Source organism: Diplotaxodon limnothrissa, linkage group LG14, assembly GCF_057381915.1.
Source record: "Diplotaxodon limnothrissa isolate DT_005_m linkage group LG14, D_limnothrissa_male_GT1.1, whole genome shotgun sequence".
NCBI lineage: Eukaryota > Metazoa > Chordata > Actinopteri > Cichliformes > Cichlidae > Diplotaxodon > Diplotaxodon limnothrissa.
This window is the reverse complement of record NC_140609.1, coordinates 41,918,398-41,940,034: the sequence shown is the minus strand read 5'-3', so window position 1 is coordinate 41,940,034 and position 21,637 is coordinate 41,918,398. Positions and strand designations below refer to the sequence as shown.

Sequence of the window (21,637 nt, the reverse complement as noted above, 5' to 3'; positions counted from 1 at the left end):
GTGTGTGTGTGTGTTATGGTGCCAGACGGTTATTTACTTGTAATTTTATGGTACAAATGAAAAAGTCACATGACTGAGCAACTGGTTCAATCAAACCTTTATTTAAAAAAAACCCCCAAAACAAAAAAAAAAAAAAAAGCATCAGCAACAGTTCAGGTCAGACGCTGCACACAACCCTGCAATCAAGCTGAACTGAGCATGTGCAAGAAACGCGTGAAAACAACAAGTAAGAAAAAGTTTTATCAAGACAGCAGATTGACCACATTAGTCCGGGGGCGGGGCTGTGTGTGTGGGGGGCTGAGGTCTCAGTACTGGAAGCTTCTCTTGGTCTGGATGTCATCGAGGATCTGCTGCAGCTCCTCGTCCTCGAAGCGACCCTCCAAGCTGAAAACACAGAAAACTTTATTGACACAGCAACCGAACAACCACACACACACACACACACACAGGTGTCGTCATGGAAACAGCATCGTCACAGATCACTGACGCCACCTGCTGCTCTGCCGCCTCCTGCTGCCGGTTCTGCTCTGAAGTATCTGCAGAACTGAACCAGGACCAGCTCTGGACAGGAAACTGAATCTCTCTGCAGCTGTGTACCTGACTCCGCGGTATAATTCTCAAACACGTAGCCTAAAGCAGACGACTCGTAAGCTGGAGAGTCACAGATTTAGAGGATCATCATTTAGCCTGGAGAAATAGTTTGCTGCTTTATAAGAAAGCCCTCCGCAAAGCCAGAACATCTTACTATTCATCACTGATTGAAGAAAATAAGAACAACCCCAGGTTTCTCTTCAGCTCTGTAGCCAGGCTGACAAACAGTCAGAGCTCTTTTGAGCCAACCATCCCTTTAACGTTAACTAGTAATGACTTCATGAACTTCTTCACAAATAACATTTTTATCATTAGAGAAAAAATTACCAGTAATCATCCCACAGATGTAATATTATCTACAGCTACTCTTAGTACCATTGATGTTAAGTTAGACTCTTTTTCTCTAATTGATCTTTCTGAGTTAACTTCAATAATTACTTCCTCCAAACCATCAACGTGTCTTTTAGACCCCATTCCTACAAAACTGCTCAAAGAAGTCCTGCCATTAATTAATGCTTCGATCTTAAATATGATCAACCTATCTCTAATGATCGGCTATGTACCACAGGCCTTCAAGCTGGCTGTAGTCGGTCTTGTGTCAGTGAAGTAAAAGACGGATTTAATGCGACAGGACCATTCAAACAGCAGTCGCTTTCTAAAACACCGGATACAGTGGATGCTAAAGTATTCGGCCCCCTTGAACTTTCCCACATTTTGTCACATTACAGCCACAAACATGAATCAGTTTTATTGGACTTCCAGGTGAAAGACCAACACAAAGTGGTGCACACGTGAGAAGTGGAACGAAAATCATACATGACTCCAAACATTTTTTTACTAATAAACAACTGCAAAGTGGGGTGTGCGTAATTATTCAGCCCCCTTTGGTCTGAGTGCAGTCAGTTGCACATAGACGTTGCCTGATGAGTGCTAATGACTAAATAGATGCACCTGTGTGTAATCTAATGTCAGTACAGATACAGCTGCTCTGTGACGGCCTCAGAGGTTGTCTAAGAGAATATTGGGAGCAACAACACCATGAAGTCCAAAGAACACACCAGACAGGTCAGGGATAAAGTTACTGAGACATTTAAAGCAGGCTTAGGCTACACAAAGATTTCCCAAGCCTTGAACATCCCACGGAGCACTGTTCAAGCCATCATTCAGAAATGGAAGGAGTATGGCACAACTGTAAACCTGCCAATACAAGGCCGTCCTCCTAAACTCACAGGCCGAACAAGGAGAGCGGTGATCAGAAATGCAGCCAAGAGGCCCATGGTGACTCTGGACGAGCTGCAGAGATCTACAGCTCAGGTGGGGGAATCTGTCCATAGGACAACTATTAGTCGTGCACTGCACAAAGTTGGCCTTTATGGAAGAGTGGCAAGAAGAAAGCCATTGTTAACAGAAAACCATAAGAAGTCCCGTTTGCAGTTTGCCACAAGCCATGTGGGGGACACAGCAAACATGTGGAAGAAGCTGCTCTGGTCAGATGAGACCAAAATGCAAAACGCTATGTGTGGAAAACTAACACTGCACATCACTCTGAACCATCCCCACTGTCAGATATGGTGGTGGCAGCATCATGCTCTGGGGGGGCTTCTCTTCAGCAGGGACAGGGAAGCTGGTCAGAGTTGATGGGAAGATGGATGGAGCCAAATACAGGGCAATCTTGGAAGAAAACCTCTTGGAGTCTGCAAAAGACTTGAGACTGGGGCGGAGCTTCACCTTCCAGCAGGACAACGACCCTAAACATGAAGCCAGGGCAACAATGGGATGGTTCAAAACCAAACATATCCATGTGTTAGAACGGCCCAGTCAAAGTCCAGATCTAAATCCAATCCAGAATCTGTGGCAAGATCTGGAAACTGCTGTCCATCTGATCTGACTGAGCTGGAGCTGTTTTGCAAAGATTTCAGTCTGTAGATGTGCAAAGCTGGTAGAGACAGACCCTAAAAGACTGGCAGCTGGAGCTGCAGCAAAAGCTGGTTCTACAAAGTATCGACTCAGGGGCTGAATAATTACGCACACCCCACTTTGCAGTTATTTATTTGTATAAAATGTTTGGAATCATGTCTGATTTTCGTTCCACTTCTCACGTGTGCACCACTTTGTGTTGGTCTTTCACCTGGAAGTCCAATAAAACTGATTCATGTTTGTGGCTGTAATGTGACAAAATGTGGGAAAGTTCAAGGGGGCCGAATACTTTAGCATCCACTGTAGGTAAGTATCGGATTCAGTACCACATTCAAAAGTGACCCAGATTGGATTTGAAAATATTGGATTTGCTGTTCACACTGTCATTACCATGATCGGATACGGGTCGCAAAGGGTGAAAAAAAGTCAGATTTGATGTGCTTTCGCCTGCAGTGTGAACGTAGCTTTGTTATTCTGCAATAGACCTAGGATTCCCATGATGCACTGGGTTTTTCCTTTCCAGTCACCTTTCTCACTCACTATGTATTAACAGACCTCTCTGCATTGAATCATATCTGTTATTAACCTCTGTCTCTCTTCCACAGCATGTCTTTATCCTGTCTTCCTTCTCTCACCCCAACCAATCACAGCAGATGGCCCCGCCCCTATAAAGCTCCTTGAGGTGACTGTTGTTGTGATTTGGCGCTATATAAATAAAATTGAAATGAACTTTCAAAATAAAGCTGCAGGGCTGGTCAGGTCTGTTTTTATGAAGTGTTTTACGTGGCCCGTGTGAGTGCAGCGTCACACGCAGTGCTCTGTTGTCCAGATTCTGTACAATAAAGTTCAGATTTGTCTCATGAAGCTGTTCCACTGTGCCAAAAATCATTATTTCAGTCATAAACTGATATAAAAAACTGGGGAGGTGGTCACAGGTTCATCCTGTGGGCTCAGACTAAAGCCAACTGTCTCACCCAGCTGACTCGCACAGCCAATCAGGATGAGCCTGTGCCTCCACCTCCACCTGCTTTTCAGTGATCTTTTATTTTTCATCTGAATCGTTAAGATTAAGACAGACACGGTCATTAAATCAGAAGTGTGAACAGGCAACACTTCCCGCCTGTGGAGGAAACACGACCCGTGTATTTAATGGTGGAACGGCAGGAAACGCATCACTCTCCGTGCCCTCGCCTAACTGGTTGTTGTTCCATGGGCTTAATCAGAACGGTCCCATTTGTCACTACCCGATCCGTACTGGAAACCCGATCGGTACCACGCATGTGTGAAAGGCGTCTACTTCATTTCACGATAGTTACAGGTCAGAGTATCTGTTGAGATGTTAACAATAAGTATCTCTTAAAATTTTTGCAATAATGAAACATTCAATACAATGTAGACAAAAACGAAAAATAAAAAGATAGTTACGGATCAGGACTCCCCGATGCTTACCACGCATGTGCAGATGTTTTCTTCTTCTTCTGTTCGTTTAATGGCAGTTTACTCCCAGTGTACGAGGACACTGCCACCTGCTGACGGAGCGAATGAACCCTATTGTAAACTGAATTAGCGTCATTACAAACGTGTGTTAAATTTGATTTAGTGATAATCGAGTGTGTTTATGCTCGTCTGTGTGGAGAGGATTGTTGGAAAAGTGATGATAATGTCCGCTATCACTGTCAATTGTCAGTAAACACTTCATCTGGCTGATGAATCTTCACGTGACACATTACAAAGTCTGTATTATTAACTCTGTAATTAGGCGCCATTCTTCTTATTTTACGGCGCTGTTGCTCAATCGGGGGACGCTCTCTGTTGAGGAGAAAAGCATGAAGTTGTTTGTATACGGAGGTGTCCATTGTTTAAATGTCCGAAAAAGAGGCAGAGCTGTCGAGAAATGCTAGGAGCTAACTGGGCGCTAACCGTATCATATTAACTGTCACAGTGTTGGCAAAGAGAGAAAGTGACGTAAGATTTGTGCATGCGTGGTACCGATCGGGTTTCCGGTACGGATCAGGTAGCGACACCATCCATGTGATGGTCATGTGACCACGCCCCTCAGCTACAGAGTAAATGGTCTGTGTGCAACGACTTCCTACAGACACACGCAAGGAATTCTTACCAACCCCACTCATGCTGTGATCACCCACCCACAGGTAGGGATGGGTATTGATAAGATTTTCACGATTCCGATTCCATTTTCGATTCGATTCTCTTATCGATTCTTTTTAAAAAAGGAGAACACTAAGGTCGATTAGCTTAGAACTTTGTTTTATATCTTCTCTTTGAACAAGATAGAAATTTAGGAGTAACATGGCCTTACAAACCCAACAGTGAGATCTTAAGAGATCCACAGCCTACGGCTCTTCAATGGGGTGTCACAGGGTCCCCGGGGAAAAAAATTGTAAATGTAAAATAATAAAATAAATATTCTTCTGTAGCAATAACAAAGTATAACATAAATTATTCTGTAGCAATTACACAAGAATATCCAGTAATGTCCCTGCCTACAATTAAACACATTCACTTACCGAAAATCGGGGGCATCTGCTGTGGCAAATGGGTGCAAACCTTTGACCACAAACTGAGTCTCTGCTCGGTGACATTCGTCTATCCTGGCCTGAAAGGAGACGCTACCGGCAGACTGCAGCGAGAGCTGCCAGCATCTGAGCCAGACTCTGTCTGTCTCATCATGGTCACCTAAACGCACAATAATGGCAGATAAGGCAGATCGCTCTAACATAATATGCACTGTTAGTTGATTATTTACGTGCCGCATTAACGGGAGAGGACGTGCAAACGTTACCGCTGCTGCTGGGTTGAGATTCACGAGTCCGGAGCGGAATTAAAAACACGACATTCATTTAAGGTCATCGCGTGTTTTGTGAGCAAATGCTTTTGCATATTCGTAGTGTTTCCTCCCTTAAACATCTACTTTGCAAGTATTGCAAGTTGCCCTGTTGTCATCCGTTCTTGTAAAGTATAACCAAACTTTTTAGCGTTTGAGCCGCTCAGGCGCCATGTTTCCTGCCAGGTAAATGACGCTCCGCAACGTGGTGACGTCATTCAGGGCGACTGGAATCGATAAGGGAATCGTTTGCAAAAATGGCAAACGATTCCAAGGAATTGAAACAGTGGGAACCGGTTCTCAACAAGAACCGGTTTTCGATACCCATCCCTACCCACAGGTGTGGTTTCTGGATTCCAAATGTTGTGGCCATTTTTGTTGAATGTTTATAAAATGCAGTTTGTATTCATTTTAGTTCTTTAAAGTTGTAAGAATATGCTGACCTAGTTTTGTTAAGTAAATTTGTAATTAATTTTTGGAAAAGTTCTTTGGAAAGTGATTGGTTTATTAGCTTATGGAGCCTCCCATTAATCAGGGGATTAAGAGCACCTGGAGGGGTGTGGTAAATGTTTTTGGTTTTTTGTTTGCCAAATGTCTGATGGGAAGACAGGACAGTTAGAAAATGATTTTTTGACCACTTTTGAAGTTGTTAAAGCAAATTAAGTTAACTTTCGTTTAAGTTGTAAGAAGTTATTTGGTTGATTTTTGTTTATAATTTTGCACGAAATAAACGCCATATGATTTTTAAACAATGGAGTCAGAAGTGCGTTCCAAAAGCAAACCTCCCGTTGCCACCCACGGCCTTTTCGGTGTTTGGAACATAAAAGGCCGTGACACCAAATGTTTCCACCTGCCGCATCCAACCGGTCACAGCAGATGGCCCCGCCCCTCCCTGAGCCTGGTTCTGCCAGAGGTTTCTTCCTGTTAAAAGGGAGTTTTTCCTTCCCACTGTCGCCAAAGTGCTGCTCATAGGGGGTCAAATGATTGTTGAGTTTTTCGCTGTATGTATTATTGTAGGGTCGACCTTACAGTATAAAGTGTCTTCAGGGAACTGTTGCTGTGATTTGGTGCTGTATAAATACAACTGAACTGAATTGAACCTGCCTATGTGTTTAACTCAGCTAGTTATGAACTGTGGAGCAGCTCCTGTACCTCAACACTGCAGCTGTCAGAGGCTTTTATTGTGAAGTTCCTGCTGTGACGTGGATCTGACTTACCTGGGGATCAGGGCTTTGGCCTCCTCTGCGGCTTCTGGACACAGGTTGGCCAAACTGGCGAGCTCGAACTTGTGGAGCTTCTTCTGCAGCAGGAGGCTGAAGACAGAAAGATGACAGGGGTCAGAACCGGATCGCCTCAGACCTGGGTAGGAGCCGGGGCGGGGGCGTACCTGCGCACGGCCGTGATGGTCTCGCGGTTCTTGAAGCGGCTGAAACGGGCCGTGTAGTTGAGGGTCTTCATGAAGACCTCGGACAACTCCTGCTCGTCCTCGGCGCTCTCGTTCTGCTGCTTTCTGTGCTCCAGCAACATGTGGACCTCCGAGTTCAGCAGCGTCTCCGCGTTCTCGAACTCTGAGGGGGAGGAGGAGGGGTTAACATCTGTCAATCACTCAGCTCAGAGAGGCTTTGAACCTTCAGCCGAACCCACAGACAGCAGCTCGGTCTGTGTACCCGCGTGCACCCACGGACCGCCCGCGCGTGTCTGTAGTTGTTCGAGAGTGCGTGCGCGCGCTGCAGGTACTCACCTTTAGGAAAGAGCAGCTGAGAAGCGTCCTCTTCAATATCACCAACATGCGGAGGAGCCGCGCCGCCTCCAGCCGCCATGTCGAGGAGCATTCAGGAGCGTGAAGCCGCCCGGAGGGTGAGACACAGCTGCCCGGTCAAGCCTGGCAGCTCGGCAACAAAGCGCAGGTCGGGGGTGAAATCCCGGAGAGAACGGTCGGGGGGTAGAAAGCAGCGCCGCCGCTCCGGACCTCAAGAAAACAGCGAGAACTACTTCCGGGGCGCCCACAGTCACTTCCGCTCTTTGTGACGACATTAAAGAACATTATGAAAAACAGAAGGAGGGTGCAGTTTGTGCCAAAGAGATGACAATATAAAAAAAATTACATAAAATTAGAGAATCAGGTCGACAGTTCATTTTCCTGTCTGGCAGGGATTCTTTCAAAGTAACAGTCTCTGCTAGCAGCGCCCTCCTGCGGACGGGAGCGGCAGCTTCGCACTGAGTGTCAGAGAATAGTTTCAAGCAGTTTAAATAAGATTATTTTGTTACATGAGTGCCGGAAGCCGCTGAACCCCGACAAAAAGAAACAGAACAGACTCTGTCTCAGCGGTCGTAAAAGGGAGACTGCGTTGGCCGGGAATCGAACCCGGGTCAACTGCTTGGAAGGCAGCTATGCTAACCACTATACCACCAACGCCTGAAGGCAGTGGCGCTGTACCACAATAAAACACACGCAGCATCAGTATGACTCAAAATGGCGTAACGTGACGGCTGTGACCTCACAGCAGGGAGGTCCTGGGTATCACAGAAACTCAGGAGAGGCTTCTCCAAGCACACCGGCCACAAAGTCAACAACCTAGTGTAGCTGTGCAGTACAGCGACGAGAGCTCAGACCTGGAGAAACCAAACAGCCACTTCATAATATCAGCTATCAATTTTATTTCTACAGCACAAAGTGCTTCACAAGTAGTTCATGAACAAGAGAAAATAGAAAAATAACACATGATATAAGGCAAACGCAACATATTTAACATAAAAACAAAACAAACACAAAACAAGCCTGATGGTGCTCAAACTGAACTTTGAGTTTCATCAAGCCAGTGTAAAAAACGTGAGTTTCAAGACGAGATTTGAAACACTGTATGGACTCTGAAGTACGAATATCAAGTGACAAGTGATTCCCAGTGTTGGGAAGGGTACATTTAAATGTATTCCACTACAGATTACAGAATACATGCCCCAAAATGTATTTTGTAATGTATTTGTAACTGAATACTTTGGATTACTTAATCTATTATCATGCTTTTTATAACTACATGAATGTCCTATTGCTGTGTGATTCATTACTGTTACTGAAGGTTACTCTCCACACCAACACCAACTAGATGTTTAAATCTTAATATAAATGAGTAACAGTAGGTGGACATTAGGTAAGGCTGCACTTTTTGCAGCGATCTCGTATAGAAAACTATTTCTGTATCAGTAATATGTTTTCTTTCTGTCTGTTAATAATCATGTGGAACTGCACATGATTATTTGCAGCTAGCAGGTTGTTAATGCTATCCATTAAAAACAGCATGTTAATACGTGGAGATCCTGAAAGCTGCTCCAAAAATGATCATTTTTTATTTGAAATATTTGTTCAGTTCTCCTCCAAACCCCAGCAGCTGTCTGTTGTAGGCTTTGATTGTTTACTAAAATAATAATAAAAGTGTTCTAACATCTCACTGATTTTATGTGTACTGTGTTTATTAAAAGAGATGAAGCTTGTGCTTCTGTCATGTAGTGATTATGCTTAACTGTATGATGCTTATTAGACATTATGAAACAGATGATACATGAAAGTGAATTTTGCCAAAGTGCTTAAGATGCTTTTTTAAATAATTTTTTATTTTTTTATTTTTTTCCTGTCCCATTTGGATCTTTAGTCGTCAGAATTGTTGTCTGAAGGCCAAGAAAGATGCCAAGTGGATTTACTTTAACTGGGTGTCAAAGTATTTAATACTTTGGGAGTAAGTAAAAGACTCATGAAATCAATTCAGACGCAGCTGGCTGTTCACCTGCATCTAAAGGTCAAAGGTCACTCTTTGAGGATGCCAGTGTTCACATGTTGGACAGAGAAGACAGACGGTTTGAAAGAGGAGTGAAAGAAGCATCTATGTCCACTGTGAACGACCATCTTTGAACAGAGGGCGGGGCTTACCACACCAACTGTCGGCCATCTGTAATCTGGTCGTCTTAACGCCCACTCACACCTTGGGTCAGTTGATCTCAGTAGGTCACATGATAGGGGGCAGGGTCTTTGAGTGGTGTCACCTGCTGATGACGACACACCCTTTTCACACCTTGGGTCATGTGATGAGCAGTGTTGGTCAAGTTACTTGAAAATAGTAATTAGTTACTAATTACTGATCACTTCTCTAAGAAAGTAATCCCATTACTTTACTTAATTTTCAAAAGTAATTAGTTACTTAGTTACTTTTTAAAAACATGATACACGACCTGAATACGTAATAAAGAACAGACCTTTCAGCCCAATTCTATTTTTCTCCATAATCCATCATATCAAACTGAATCAAATGAAAAAGTCTCTTTTTAAAAAACCCTGAAGGAAATTGGGTTAAGGCTGTGGGCCTTATGCCAGCGCCGTCTTACCCTTACACAAACATCACATGTGGAAGGCATGTCAGAGAAGTATAAATAATAATAATAGTAAATAATCATTCTGTACATCCTATAATTTTTAATCCTACAACTGTTTATAACTTGCATAGTTCACATTTCTGTATAGCTGTATCTCTCAGATTCAGAACAGGACACCGTGGGACACAGACGAACCAGCAACAGGCAGGAGAACTCACAGGGCTTAAATACACACACCAGTAATCAGGGGATGAGAGACAGGAGGGCAACACGGCTGGGAGGAATCAGAGCTGACGGGACAGGGGAAACGTGACCTGAACACACTCACGTCAGACAGAGACCTTCACAATAAAACAGGAAACTGACAGAGAACCAGACAGGACACTGAACTTGACAGGCGGACTCATAAGTAGACACAATAACACCATGGACAGACAGAGGGAACAGAGAAGTGGGAGCAGGCAGGCAAAGAACAGAAACCTAACAAATGGCAAAATCACAACAGAATACACACTCGGAATGAACAAAAGCATAAGGAAACACAAAACACTGAGTCCACAGACTCAGGACCATGACAATAACCTTTCAAATGTCTTTTTTAGAGTTCTATGAAAATTTTAAGCTTGCAAAGAAAAGCGTCTGGACTTCTTTAAGTTTCCTTGAAGATGTTTCTCCTCTCATCCAAGAAGCTTCTGCAGTTCTAAGAGCAGTTGGTGGAGCGTCCCTTTTTCACATGACTGTAGCAGCACATGTACCTGTTGAGGCTTTTCCATTGGGACAAAGTCGTGCTGGTCAAAGTCGTCTTTCGTCTGAGGCCATTCATGGTGATGGCGTTTTGATGGGACCCTTTCTTTAAGTAGATGTCAGGGGGGACTTATTAAGTCAGTAACTGTATAATGACTGATGATGACGAGCCCAAAGATACTTACCTAGACTTTGATGGGTCCTAAATAAAAGACAGAAAAGATGCATGTAAATAAGACATTTAAAAAAGCATCTTGAGAAGCCTGAAAATATAAAGTCAGACCTTCTTTCTAAGTGAGACTCCAAATCCAGTGAATGCCTGTAACTGCCAGGTGTAAGACTTTCAGAACTGAGTGGACCTAAAAATAAAAACCCTTTATGTGTTAATACAGTTGTAAACAATTATTGGTAACACTTTATCACAAGAGGCTGTGATGTTTATCTTACCTTTCATATGTGAACTAAACTCTGCCTGTTAAAAGTATAAAAAGAGAGTTAAGCGACAATGCTTGGTGAAATTTGTAGAATAAAATCAAATGTATATATGAATAAGGAAAGCATGTTTATTTTACAGTATTTCTCATAGGACTTGGTTTGTTAAGAGATGGTGAATAAAACGCAAACAACACCTTCTAATAGGTTCAGCATTTTCAGCTACTTACATTTCTAGTGGTCCCGTGCTCTCTGCTGAAATCAAATGACATTAAATAACATGTCAGAAGAGCCTCCAGCATTTTCTGTGATAATCTTTCCAACCAGCAGATGGTGTCATCGCTACACTGTACAAACTGTGGGGTGTTGTTTTTGCTTTACACCATTATTGCAGGGAAAAGTCACACTGGGTTATCGTCAACTCCAGCAGATCTCTGCTGCCTGCTCAAGGACCACTAGAACCTCTTCAAGGACTTCTTAAACCAGATCAAGGCCATGCATGTTCTCCTGAACCTCTCACAGCCTCCCCATAGAGATCAACAACCTAATCAAGGACCTCCATGACCACCTTTAAGACCTCTGCTACCCCCAAAAGAGTCTCTACCTCCTCCTCAAGGACCTTTCCTATTTTCTCCAGGACTCCCAAACTAAACTAACCATTACAACAGAGAATCCTGTTCTCTGATTGGCTGTCAGCTGTCTATTAAAGACAGAGTCCAGGTAAACCAGTTAAACCTTATATATAAACTACAGCACTACAGGACTGCCTGGAACCTCCTCAATGACCTCTGATGAGTCCTGAAGGACTCACCTCTGGAAACTCTCCAAAGAAAAAACTATGCAGAGAGACAACAGACAATGTAGTTTAGCTTTGTACAATTCGATCTATGAATATGTCACTGATTTCTCCTCACATTTAAACATTTACATTGAATAATACATTATATATGAACATTTTCTGTATGATATAAATCACAGCTCTGTGATGTAAAACATCATCTGACAGTTTCATTTTGTTTTGTAATTTTTAAAAGTTTAAATGATGATATTACTTTTCTCATAAAGAGGTAAAGGAAAACAAAAATGTGATCTGGTCAATGAAAACACATCACCAAGATCTGAAAATATTTAACCACGTCTTCTGAGAAAAATAAGAAACATGATCATGCTTTGAAAACTGACAGAGAAAAAAAAATAAAACAGATCAATTCTCATAAAATGTCTAATAATAAATGAATGAATAAAAATAAAATGTGTTTTCATTGGTTGTCAGTATTTTATGTAAAATATAAAACCAATGTAATCCAGTTTGCCTCAATATATTATACATTTTGCTTTACTTTGAAATGTATGTATATAATATAAGTATATGTATGTATTATGAACTTTATGGTACATTTATGACCATATGTCAGGTCAAATCTTATTTTAATTTTACACTACATTTTATTATTTCTTTTTCTTCAACATTTAATTTTCTTTCTTCAGTTTTTTGATAACTAAAATAGAAATAAAATGGAGCTAAAGATCCCTCTGTTAGATTTGTATTGTTGATTGTCATTTATGCTTAGAAATATTTACTTATATATGCTTAGAGTTTTGTAATTAGTTGTAGATTGGTAGAGGTTTTGATCCTTGATAGTCTGCAAACTTTGTGTGTATTAGACAGCACTTTGGGAGCATGAGAGGTCATACCGTGTCTTATTATTTTATGGTAGGATTAACGTAGCTACGTCTGTTCTAGTCTAAGTGCTCTTTGTTTAGATGAACTGCAGGACTTCCTCACCGTGTTATCTAGGATGAACCATCTAGGGTGAGGGGGAGGCTACCCTCTTCCTGACCAAGGATGTTTGACCCTTTGATCAGCAGTCCCCACACACACACACACACACACACACACACACACACACACACACACACACACACACACACACACACACACACACACACACACAGGCAAGGTACTCTTTGTGTATGTAGACGTCATATGTTAATGAACTTATGCATATTCATGTAACCTCAATAAAAGGACAGTGTACGGGAGAACGGACGAGAGCAACTGGGGTCAAGCGAAGGAACGGCGTTTGTCTGGTTCTCTCCCGTGCACGAGTACCATGAAGAAGTTTGCCTACTTGCGTCTTGCTTGCAGTGTAATTATATTGTCTTAACGTTCCAGCGAATAGGTTTATGCTACAAACCTATCATTAATTGGTCCTTCGAGAGCCGGAGCCCTGGAATCGCATTCACCGAGGGGAGGAGGGACACGCTGAAAGACTGACGTCAGCCAGGAAGTTCCTGTGGATTCGCTGTCTGTCCTTCTCCTCGATGAATGGCGATCGGCGGGATTCAGGCTGATATTACACGCTAAGCAACGCCAAGTAAGTTTAAAGAGGCCGACTCTATAACCGTGTCGTTGTGCAGTCTCCGCCACTGTGTGAGGCGTTGAGAAGAGCCCGACTCTATAACCGTGTGGTTGTGCAGTCTCCGCCACTGTGTGAGGCGTTGAGAAGTTCGCTGCTTTGTGGAGCGATAACTGGGTTTGTGTCCCGAAAAAGAGGTTTTGGTTAAATCGCCCAAGGGTCCCAAGCGTCCGGTGAGTGTCCGGTTTTGAAATCGCCCTGGGTGTGTGTCCCGAGCGTCCCTTCATTGGGTTTTGTCGCGCGAGTGGGTGAGCGTCCCACAACTGGGTCAGGGTCCCGAGCGGTCCGGTGTGAGTCCGGAGTAGGCCTATTTTGTGTTGTTGTCATTGTTGTCGTCGTCGTCGTTTTTGTTGTTGTTGTTGTGTGAGTGTGTGCGGAGCAGAACACGTGGTCTGTGACACCGACTGTTGTTGTTATCATGGGTTTCTAAGCAACCAAGAGTGAGTTGGAGGGAGACAGACGTTTGTGCTGGACTTTGCTCCTGGCAGCTGACACAAAATGTTTATTCTTTAGCTTGCCCTGATCGACAACAGCCTGTGTGCCAGACCATAGACGTAATTGAGGTGGATAGTTGTTAAAAGTAATCTACATTAAGCTTGTGGTTGCTTAAATTCAGTACAATGACATGTGAGGTGAAGTGATATAGGTAAATATTTAAACTAATGAAGTGCATAGAGGCACTTGACCTGTGTGAAAGACTGTCGTCTTGTTATGAGCCATTGTTGAGATATGGAGCACACCTGTGAAAACAACTAATATGCTGAACCCTGTATGAAACATCTAAAAATACATGATGGAGAAGCTGTGTTGAATATGTAAGTGTAAGACTTTGCCACTGTGGGCAGAGCATGCAACTACTGTGTGATGTCGCGTTGCAGTTTTGTTTTTGTTTTCTGAGCTGATGAGCAAACTACACATTATCAGATCGAGAGCTGTCTGAGAACTACTCTAAGAGAGGGAAACAGCACTATGTTAACTGTGATAACTGGAGTGTGCAGCGTTTCCATGAGCAGTTTTCCTGAATCTTGACTCTTGTGTGTGGAGTGTTCATAGCATCAGCATTATGTTTTTGTTTATTTGTTTTGTTGGGTTGGAAATAATTAAATAAACGTGTGATCATGCCTATGGATCACCATGGCACTTATCTCCAGCCATATGATTTATTTATGCAGATGACAAAGTGAGTGTGAATGTGTCTGACATCACAGTGTTTTTGTGCACTGTGCAAGAGTAATTGCCTTTGATTGTGAGTGACAGCGGTGATTTTGCAGGTCACCAGCTATTGTAAATAAAATTAAAAAAAAAAGAGTGAATAAGAGGGAGAATTTATATTGTAGAAAAAAAATAATCATAGGAAAAAGGTTTTGTGTTGATCAACCAAAAAAACAACTATAATTTCATTTTCTGCTTTTAAGAAAGGATTGTTCACAAAAACAGAGAGAGAGAGAGAGAGAGATATGTGTTGATTAAGCAGTGATGATAATAATGAAAATGTTTTAGTTTGTCACTTTCAGGTGAAAAGCAGACCTGAATCAATTTTCCACATGCAGCAGTCGGAAGAAAGTTATATTTTAACATCATTGGAAACATGCAGGCCAAGTTTCTGGCTGACTTATTTACAGCGCCATGTGTCTCTCAACCTCACAAGCAAGCAAGCTCTCACCCCTCCCTGAAGACAAGGAATGCAGCTCCAAAGCAATAACATGATAAAGAGACAGCATCAAGTCCTGAGCAAAAAAGTCCCAACAAGCAGCAGTAATGTGGATAAACAGCAGCAGAAGAAGAAAGCAAACCCATCTTCCTGTCTGATTGGTTGAATTTCACGGAGGGGCGAGCAAGATGGCAGCGTGAAGAGGAGTTTTTGTTTGAGTTCTCAGCACGAGACACTTATTTGACGTCTTTCTGGCCTTCGGGACTTTTTTGGAGATCAGCGCGCTAAACTTGCTGGATCTGAGGCCAGGGTCTGCGGCGGCAGCATGTTGAAATGCTCAAAAAGGACTGAGTGACTCGGGCAAGCCACATGCGGCTAGCGACATGAAAGAAATGGACCCTTCATGATGCGTTCAACGTGCCAGCGCTGTGGTGGGAAAGGCTCCATCATAAACACGCCCTGCGCCGAGGTTCAGGCCAAGAAGAAGAAGACGATGACTTCCAAGCCCAAGAAGGTCGGCCTCAGCGTGGGCGAGCTGATTGTGAAAGCCGTGGCCGCTCTCAAGAAGGCTCTGGCTGCCGGAGGCTACGATGTGGACAAGAACAAGGCCCGTGTCAAGACCGCCATCAAGAGTCTGGTGGCGAAGGGCACTCTGGTGCAGACCAAGGGCACCGGGGCCTCCGGATCCTTCAAGATGAACAGGGTTACTGAGACCAAAGCTAAGACGCCCGCCGCGGCCAAAGCCAAGAAACCGGCAGCAGCTGCTAAGAAGTCGCCCAGGAAGGCAGCAGCAGCAGCACTTCAGCCACTAGCACGAAGTCAACCGCATCAGAGGACAATAGTGAGAGTGGCTGTGACTTCACTGTGCATGTGAAGAAAACGTTTGAGGAGAACTGAACAGTTGGAGTTTGACATTTGCCACCTGTGGAGTAAAATGGCAAGAAGAGACAGTGGGACACAGGACAAAGCTGAAGGAGAACTGCCGGCTGTTGGACTGTTGAAGAGTGAGAGGACAACAGAGTGAGAGGACAACAGAGTGAGAAGACTAGGTGAGAACACATAGGAATTATTTAATGTGGGAAATCAAAATTTGGGTTAGCAAACCTGGGGAAAAGAAAACTGACTGCTTAAGTTGGAAAATTGAGACGGAGTCTGAAACATTGCGAAAATAGAAACATATACAGAATCACACACACACAAGCAGAACATGCATTAACCCTACTAACAATTCCAAACACAAAATGACTCATGAAGACTCATAGCACATTAGTTAAGAAATGATTAAATAATAGCAGAGAAGTGTGTAGGAAAGGCAGCTTTAAGAACATGCTCTGCTGGAGATGCAGCTCCACAGACATGCATTAGACCTGCCTAATAACACAAACACATGTAATGAAAATTAGCTTGTTATCTTTCATCAGTGTTAAAATAGTGTCAATTTAGCAGACACTTGTTATTAAATACTGAATGTATCCAATGCAAAAAATTGACTCTCCAGGTTGCAGGACAACAGTTTAACTTTTGTGGGAAAAAAGATCCTGGTTTGACCAACCAGTGATCAGACAATAAATTTAGTTGTTAAAATGGTAAATTGGGAGAAGCTTCCTGCTTGATTGAGGCAGCACATGTAATTTACTGTATGAGGGAAATTGTCTTTTGTGATACTATTTTGAACATGCTTTTCTGTCGTCCTGTCAACTTAGTGGGTTAATAGCTGATATGCAAATTAGTTGATTGGTTTTAGATTAATGAAAGGTGACTGAATTCTAGTACGAGTGAATGAGATGTGTTGGAGTTGTTGTGTGTTGAGTGGAGACTCTAAAACACTGAGTTTCCTGCTTTGATGTGCGAGTGAATCCTGTATTTAGATACACAACTCTGAATACATCAGAACAAACGTCTTTTGTGAAGTGCATGACAGCATGTCACATGTTTTATGATGAAGGGAAAAAGGAAAAATTGAATAAAATAGATCTGTGGCTTAAATGAGTGAAGAGCACAGACCGGGTGATTAAACTCATAGCTAATATGACATTAGGGTTATGTTGTGTGTTGTGCAGTTGATGGTTGGTTTGGAGTGAATCTAGCTGATGATTCTTCTCCTGTTGTGAAGATGATGAGGAGTTTGTGTCATGACTTAACAAGGCCTTTTTATTTTGATACTTTCACAGTGCACTGAGAGTTTGGTTTGATAATCTCTGTTATTTTTTATTTTTCATTTTTGAACAAGCACTGATTTTTGCTTGTGAATTTCTTTTCTTTGAGCAGATCTGCAAGTCGGGAATTAAAAGCGTTACACGTCGTCAAGAAAATTGTTGCAAGTGAGTTTCTCCACATTTAAAATGGGTTCAGGAGAAAGCCACTTATTTGGGACAATTAGGAAATGAGAGTCCCCCCCAAAAAGGATTCAACGAGGAAATCCAGTCTAAATTATTTTTCTTTTTGAAATAACGTCGTTTTGCTGAGCGTGGAAACGAATGCGATGATAATTTCCACAATTAGCAAAAGAAGGAACCACTGAGTGAATGAGTAAGAATTTTAAAATAACTGACTGACTGACTGAACATGATTGTGTGAAGCTAACCCCCACCTGACAAAGGTGCAGATGAACCCATGTGTTTCCTTTTACAGGAGCAGAAAGATGACAGCAACACTCGAGGTTGCATGATGATTTAACCTTTTAAATGCCATTTTCTGTGTCTGTGCATTTATCAGGTGTGTTATTCATAGGCTTGAGTTGCTCACAGAGATAACTGTGACAAAGTATGCATACGCCTGCGCAAGCGCTAATATTTGCATTTTCTTTTCTTACAGCATGCCAGTTCTTCATGTGAATTGATGATGCGATTTATACCAGGACAACTGGTTGATGTTTTTTCCTACTACAGGATTTCTGGGTTTATGTGTGAGGAACACTGTGTTTACAGGTTATGAGTGGTGATGCTGTTGCATTGTGTTGATGGGAAAATGTGAAGGTTACTTTGATAATGTGAATAACATGTGTGAAATTTCCTGTGTTGAGAACTGGTGTTACTTCTTTCCACAGCTATAGATGGCTAACTTTATGGTCTTTTTATGGCACCTCTGGAACCTGTCGACCTGCGTCTGACCACCAATGGTCACTGTGTTGCTAATGTTTGTTTTTCTATGACTGCGTGTAGAGGATTCGGCAGAAGCGGACAAGTGACATGAGAAGAACAAATAAGAGATACAGTGTTTCTGGGATAGTTTGATATGGGCTCATTAGCTGGCCACTTTTGAGCCCATAGTAATATATAAGTGGAGTGACTTTGCTTAAGAGCAGTCACCGATTATATTAATGTTGCCTGAGTACATGGGATGATCCGTGTCTGAGGCGACTTATGAAAATAATTGTAGTTTACTGATTTGAGAAAACCTGCACATGACACTTGTCTTGCTGATGTTGAATGCTTCTTGTCCTTATGATACAATTGTTTACAGGTATGGAGTTTGATTTTACTTCCAGATTTTGTTTTCCAGGCCATGATGGTGTGTATGCAGGCTCCTGGGAGAGCCAGGTGTTAAGCATACTTAATATGCAAAACACACTAACATTTTTATTGCAGGATTATAGGTCCAGGGTGGTGCTGCTCCAGGGGAGGAGATGCCCTGATGTTGCCTGGGATATGATCTAGCTAATCTTTTTCTTTAAGACAGGAATCCAGGTTTGGTGTGTTGGCGCATGGGTGTGTCCATGCGTCAAGAGGAGGGGTCCAAGGATTAACATTAAACAATGATTTTTATTATTGTTGCAGTGATTTGTGTGATTAGCCGTTTTATTTACAAATATTAAACCTATGCAAGTGGTGCACCCATGTTCAGATGAGGCTTTGATGGCCTATAAGTGAAGTTCACTGAACTAAAGAATGTGGTTTGATGATTGTTGACATACTCTCCAAATAGTTTGTCTTCCTAGCAAGGAAATACAGGTGCAGCAGTAATCTCCTGAGAAATCTTCAGAGGCCCAGTGAGAAGCGCATAGCTGACAGGACCAGGCAGTGGTTGAGGTCAAAGATCAAGCTGATTGGGGCCCATCATGAAATCAGACCTTGGAGCCACAGCAAGGACCATGAAACTGCCTGCAAAATAGAGGAGAGGATCGTCCACAAGATGGGAGAGAGGCTTCAGGAGGATCAGAGATCATCTTCAGCACAGCAGACATCACACAGAGAGCTGTGCTACTAAGCTTCCAGGAAATCAAGAGGAGACTTCCCACAGCAAGATTTTAAATAAAATGAAAGATTCAATATTGACGCTGAGGAAGACAACTAAGGTGTACGACGTGCTCTGCCTTAAACCTTCAGCAGCGTTGGAACATAAACACTCAGGGGATGAGGAGCGTGCCAAGCTCCATCGACAGCGTAGAAGGAGTTCGAGGATGACATCATGATTCTGTGAAAAGCACAGGAACCAGAAGCTATGGTGGTGATAACAGCAGTTTCCTATGAACATCACCTAATGCTGTGCCACTGTACTGTGCATACGATGACACTCTGAAGGCTGCTGGGATCATAACAGCAGTAAGATGACGGAACCCAGCACCCTTTCCACAGAGAGCTTTTCTGCAGAGCGTGGACAATTAAGGAGTCATAAATATCCCCCTCACAAGACGAAGGTCTGAAGTCAGGTGATGGGGGCTGGTAAGAGGCCATAAAACTAGAGTGCTGAGAGGTCTGCAGCTTTGGAAATAGCTGAGAACCATGTTGACAAACAACAAAACCAACTGGTATGTTTGAATGTTTATTCTACATACATTTGGACTCTGGTCCTATGGACAATGATGGAAACAACTGGAAGAGACATTCATGACGCCCTGCAGAACTCAAACCACTCTGCAGAGAGACATGTGATGTGCACACCTGGAGGAAGCACCACCAAGCTGAGATGTTTTTGGAAATGTTATCTTCTTATTTTCACTATTAAATTAACAATTTCTTTGTTTGCTCGTAAGATGCAGTTTGCCATGAGATGAGCTCAATGAATGGGATAACTGCTAATACATTTGTTGAACTGTGTACCTTTTCAGTAATTTAGGGTGATTTGACATATGCTGAGTATAAAAATGTTTGCATTGAAACTGTCAGACATGAGGTATTCATACCTGGGAACTTTTCAGGCATAAAGGTCAAAAAGGGGGGAAATGTTAGATTTGTATTGTTGATTGTCATTTATGCTTAGAAATATTTACTTATATATGCTTAGAGTTTTGTAATTAGTTGTAGATTGGTAGAGGTTTTGATCCTTGATAGTCTGCAAACTTTGTGTGTATTAGACAGCACTTTGGGAGCATGAGAGGTCATACCGTGTCTTATTATTTTATGGTAGGATTAACGTAGCTACGTCTGTTCTAGTCTAAGTGCTCTTTGTTTAGATGAACTGCAGGACTTCCTCACCGTGTTATCTAGGATGAACCATCTAGGGTGAGGGGGAGGCTACCCTCTTCCTGACCAAGGATGTTTGACCCTTTGATCAGCAGTCCCCACACACACACACACACACACACACACACACACACACACACACACACACACACACACACACACACACACACACAGGCAAGGTACTCTTTGTGTATGTAGACGTCATATGTTAATGAACTTATGCATATTCATGTAACCTCAATAAAAGGACAGTGTACGGGAGAACGGACGAGAGCTACTGGGGTCAAGCGAAGGAACGGCGTTTGTCTGGTTCTCTCCCGTGCACGAGTACCATGAAGAAGTTTGCCTACTTGCGTCTTGCTTGCAGTGTAATTATATTGTCTTAACGTTCCAGCGAATAGGTTTATGCTACAAACCTATCACCCTCTGACACTCATTTTTCACTTCATATTGTTATCGTGTGATCTCATTGTGTTGTGTTTGTGTTTATTTGATCTCAATTATCTATTCTATCTAAATTTTTAGGCAATTGTATCTTTTTATCTGCACCATCACTCAAGAAGCTGTTAAATGGTGTTTCACTGTTTTGGAAACAATGACAAAAAGTTCTGTTCTATTCTATAATGTCATTTCTACCAGTAGAAGAAAACAGAAAACTCTAATGTCTCTACTAAACCTCAGTGTCATCTGACATAAATCAAACAACTGGAGGAAGTTACATTTTAGGAAAGACACAATGTTTATTTAAAAGTTTATAACTTTTACAGGATCTTTCTGAAGCTGTTTTATCCTCATTTGTTACTTTATTTTGTGATTTTCCAACTTTTCCAGAGAGGGGCTCTGTAACAGTGTTTTACCTGCAGTAGAAGTCAGATCCAACCATCCTGCTCTTTGTGTTTTCTTCTCTTCTATTCCTGAAGGGGTGAGTCCAAATCACACAAACAGGTGTCTCTCTCTCTCTGTGTGCCTGTGGCCCCGCCCCTCCCTGACCTGCCAGTCCCAGCTTGTCCTCCTTGCAGAACAACAGCGCCCTCTGGCTGCGCAGGTGGTGCATCATTTAGTTCAGGGGCTCAAAAAACTTTTTGATAACAAACCACAGAATTAAACATTGAGCATTATAAATTATTTATGTATATGCAGTTTTTCTATAGTTTTATACTTTGTGCCTTTCTTTTCTCCTTTAATCCTCTTGCTTTTTATTCATTCGTTTCCTTATTTATGTCTGAACTCTGGGGGTCAAAGATAAATGTCATTTTGATATTCTATATGTTCT

At 42.4% G+C, this 21,637-nt stretch overlaps 1 protein-coding gene, 1 non-coding gene and 1 pseudogene across 3 annotated transcripts; 1 reads left to right on the top strand and 2 right to left on the bottom strand.

Annotated features, from left to right (window-relative positions):
• Positions 1-78: 78 nt before the first annotated feature.
• Positions 79-7,340, bottom strand: polr2d (RNA polymerase II subunit D). Of its 2 annotated transcripts, none has more exons than XM_085370795.1 (4): positions 7,095-7,340; positions 6,741-6,921; positions 6,571-6,666; positions 79-384 (listed from the first exon to the last, which is right to left on the bottom strand). In XM_085370795.1, exons 1-4 carry the CDS (start codon positions 7,183-7,185, stop codon positions 306-308), a joined length of 447 nt encoding a protein of 148 aa, XP_085226921.1. In that variant the 5' UTR covers positions 7,186-7,340; the 3' UTR covers positions 79-305. The 2 variants fall into 2 exon arrangements, with proteins under 2 accessions (XP_085226921.1, XP_085226922.1); XM_085370796.1 differs by lacking the exon at positions 79-384 and adding an exon at positions 3,989-4,037.
• A 357-nt stretch (positions 7,341-7,697) lies between these two features.
• On the bottom strand, positions 7,698-7,769 carry trnag-ucc (transfer RNA glycine (anticodon UCC)). The gene has a single exon. It is a non-coding gene; the product is annotated as a tRNA-Gly (tRNA).
• Positions 7,770-15,076: 7,307 nt separating this feature from the next.
• LOC146619586 (histone H1 pseudogene) lies at positions 15,077-15,897 on the top strand (annotated as a pseudogene).
• Positions 15,898-21,637: the final 5,740 nt, after the last annotated feature.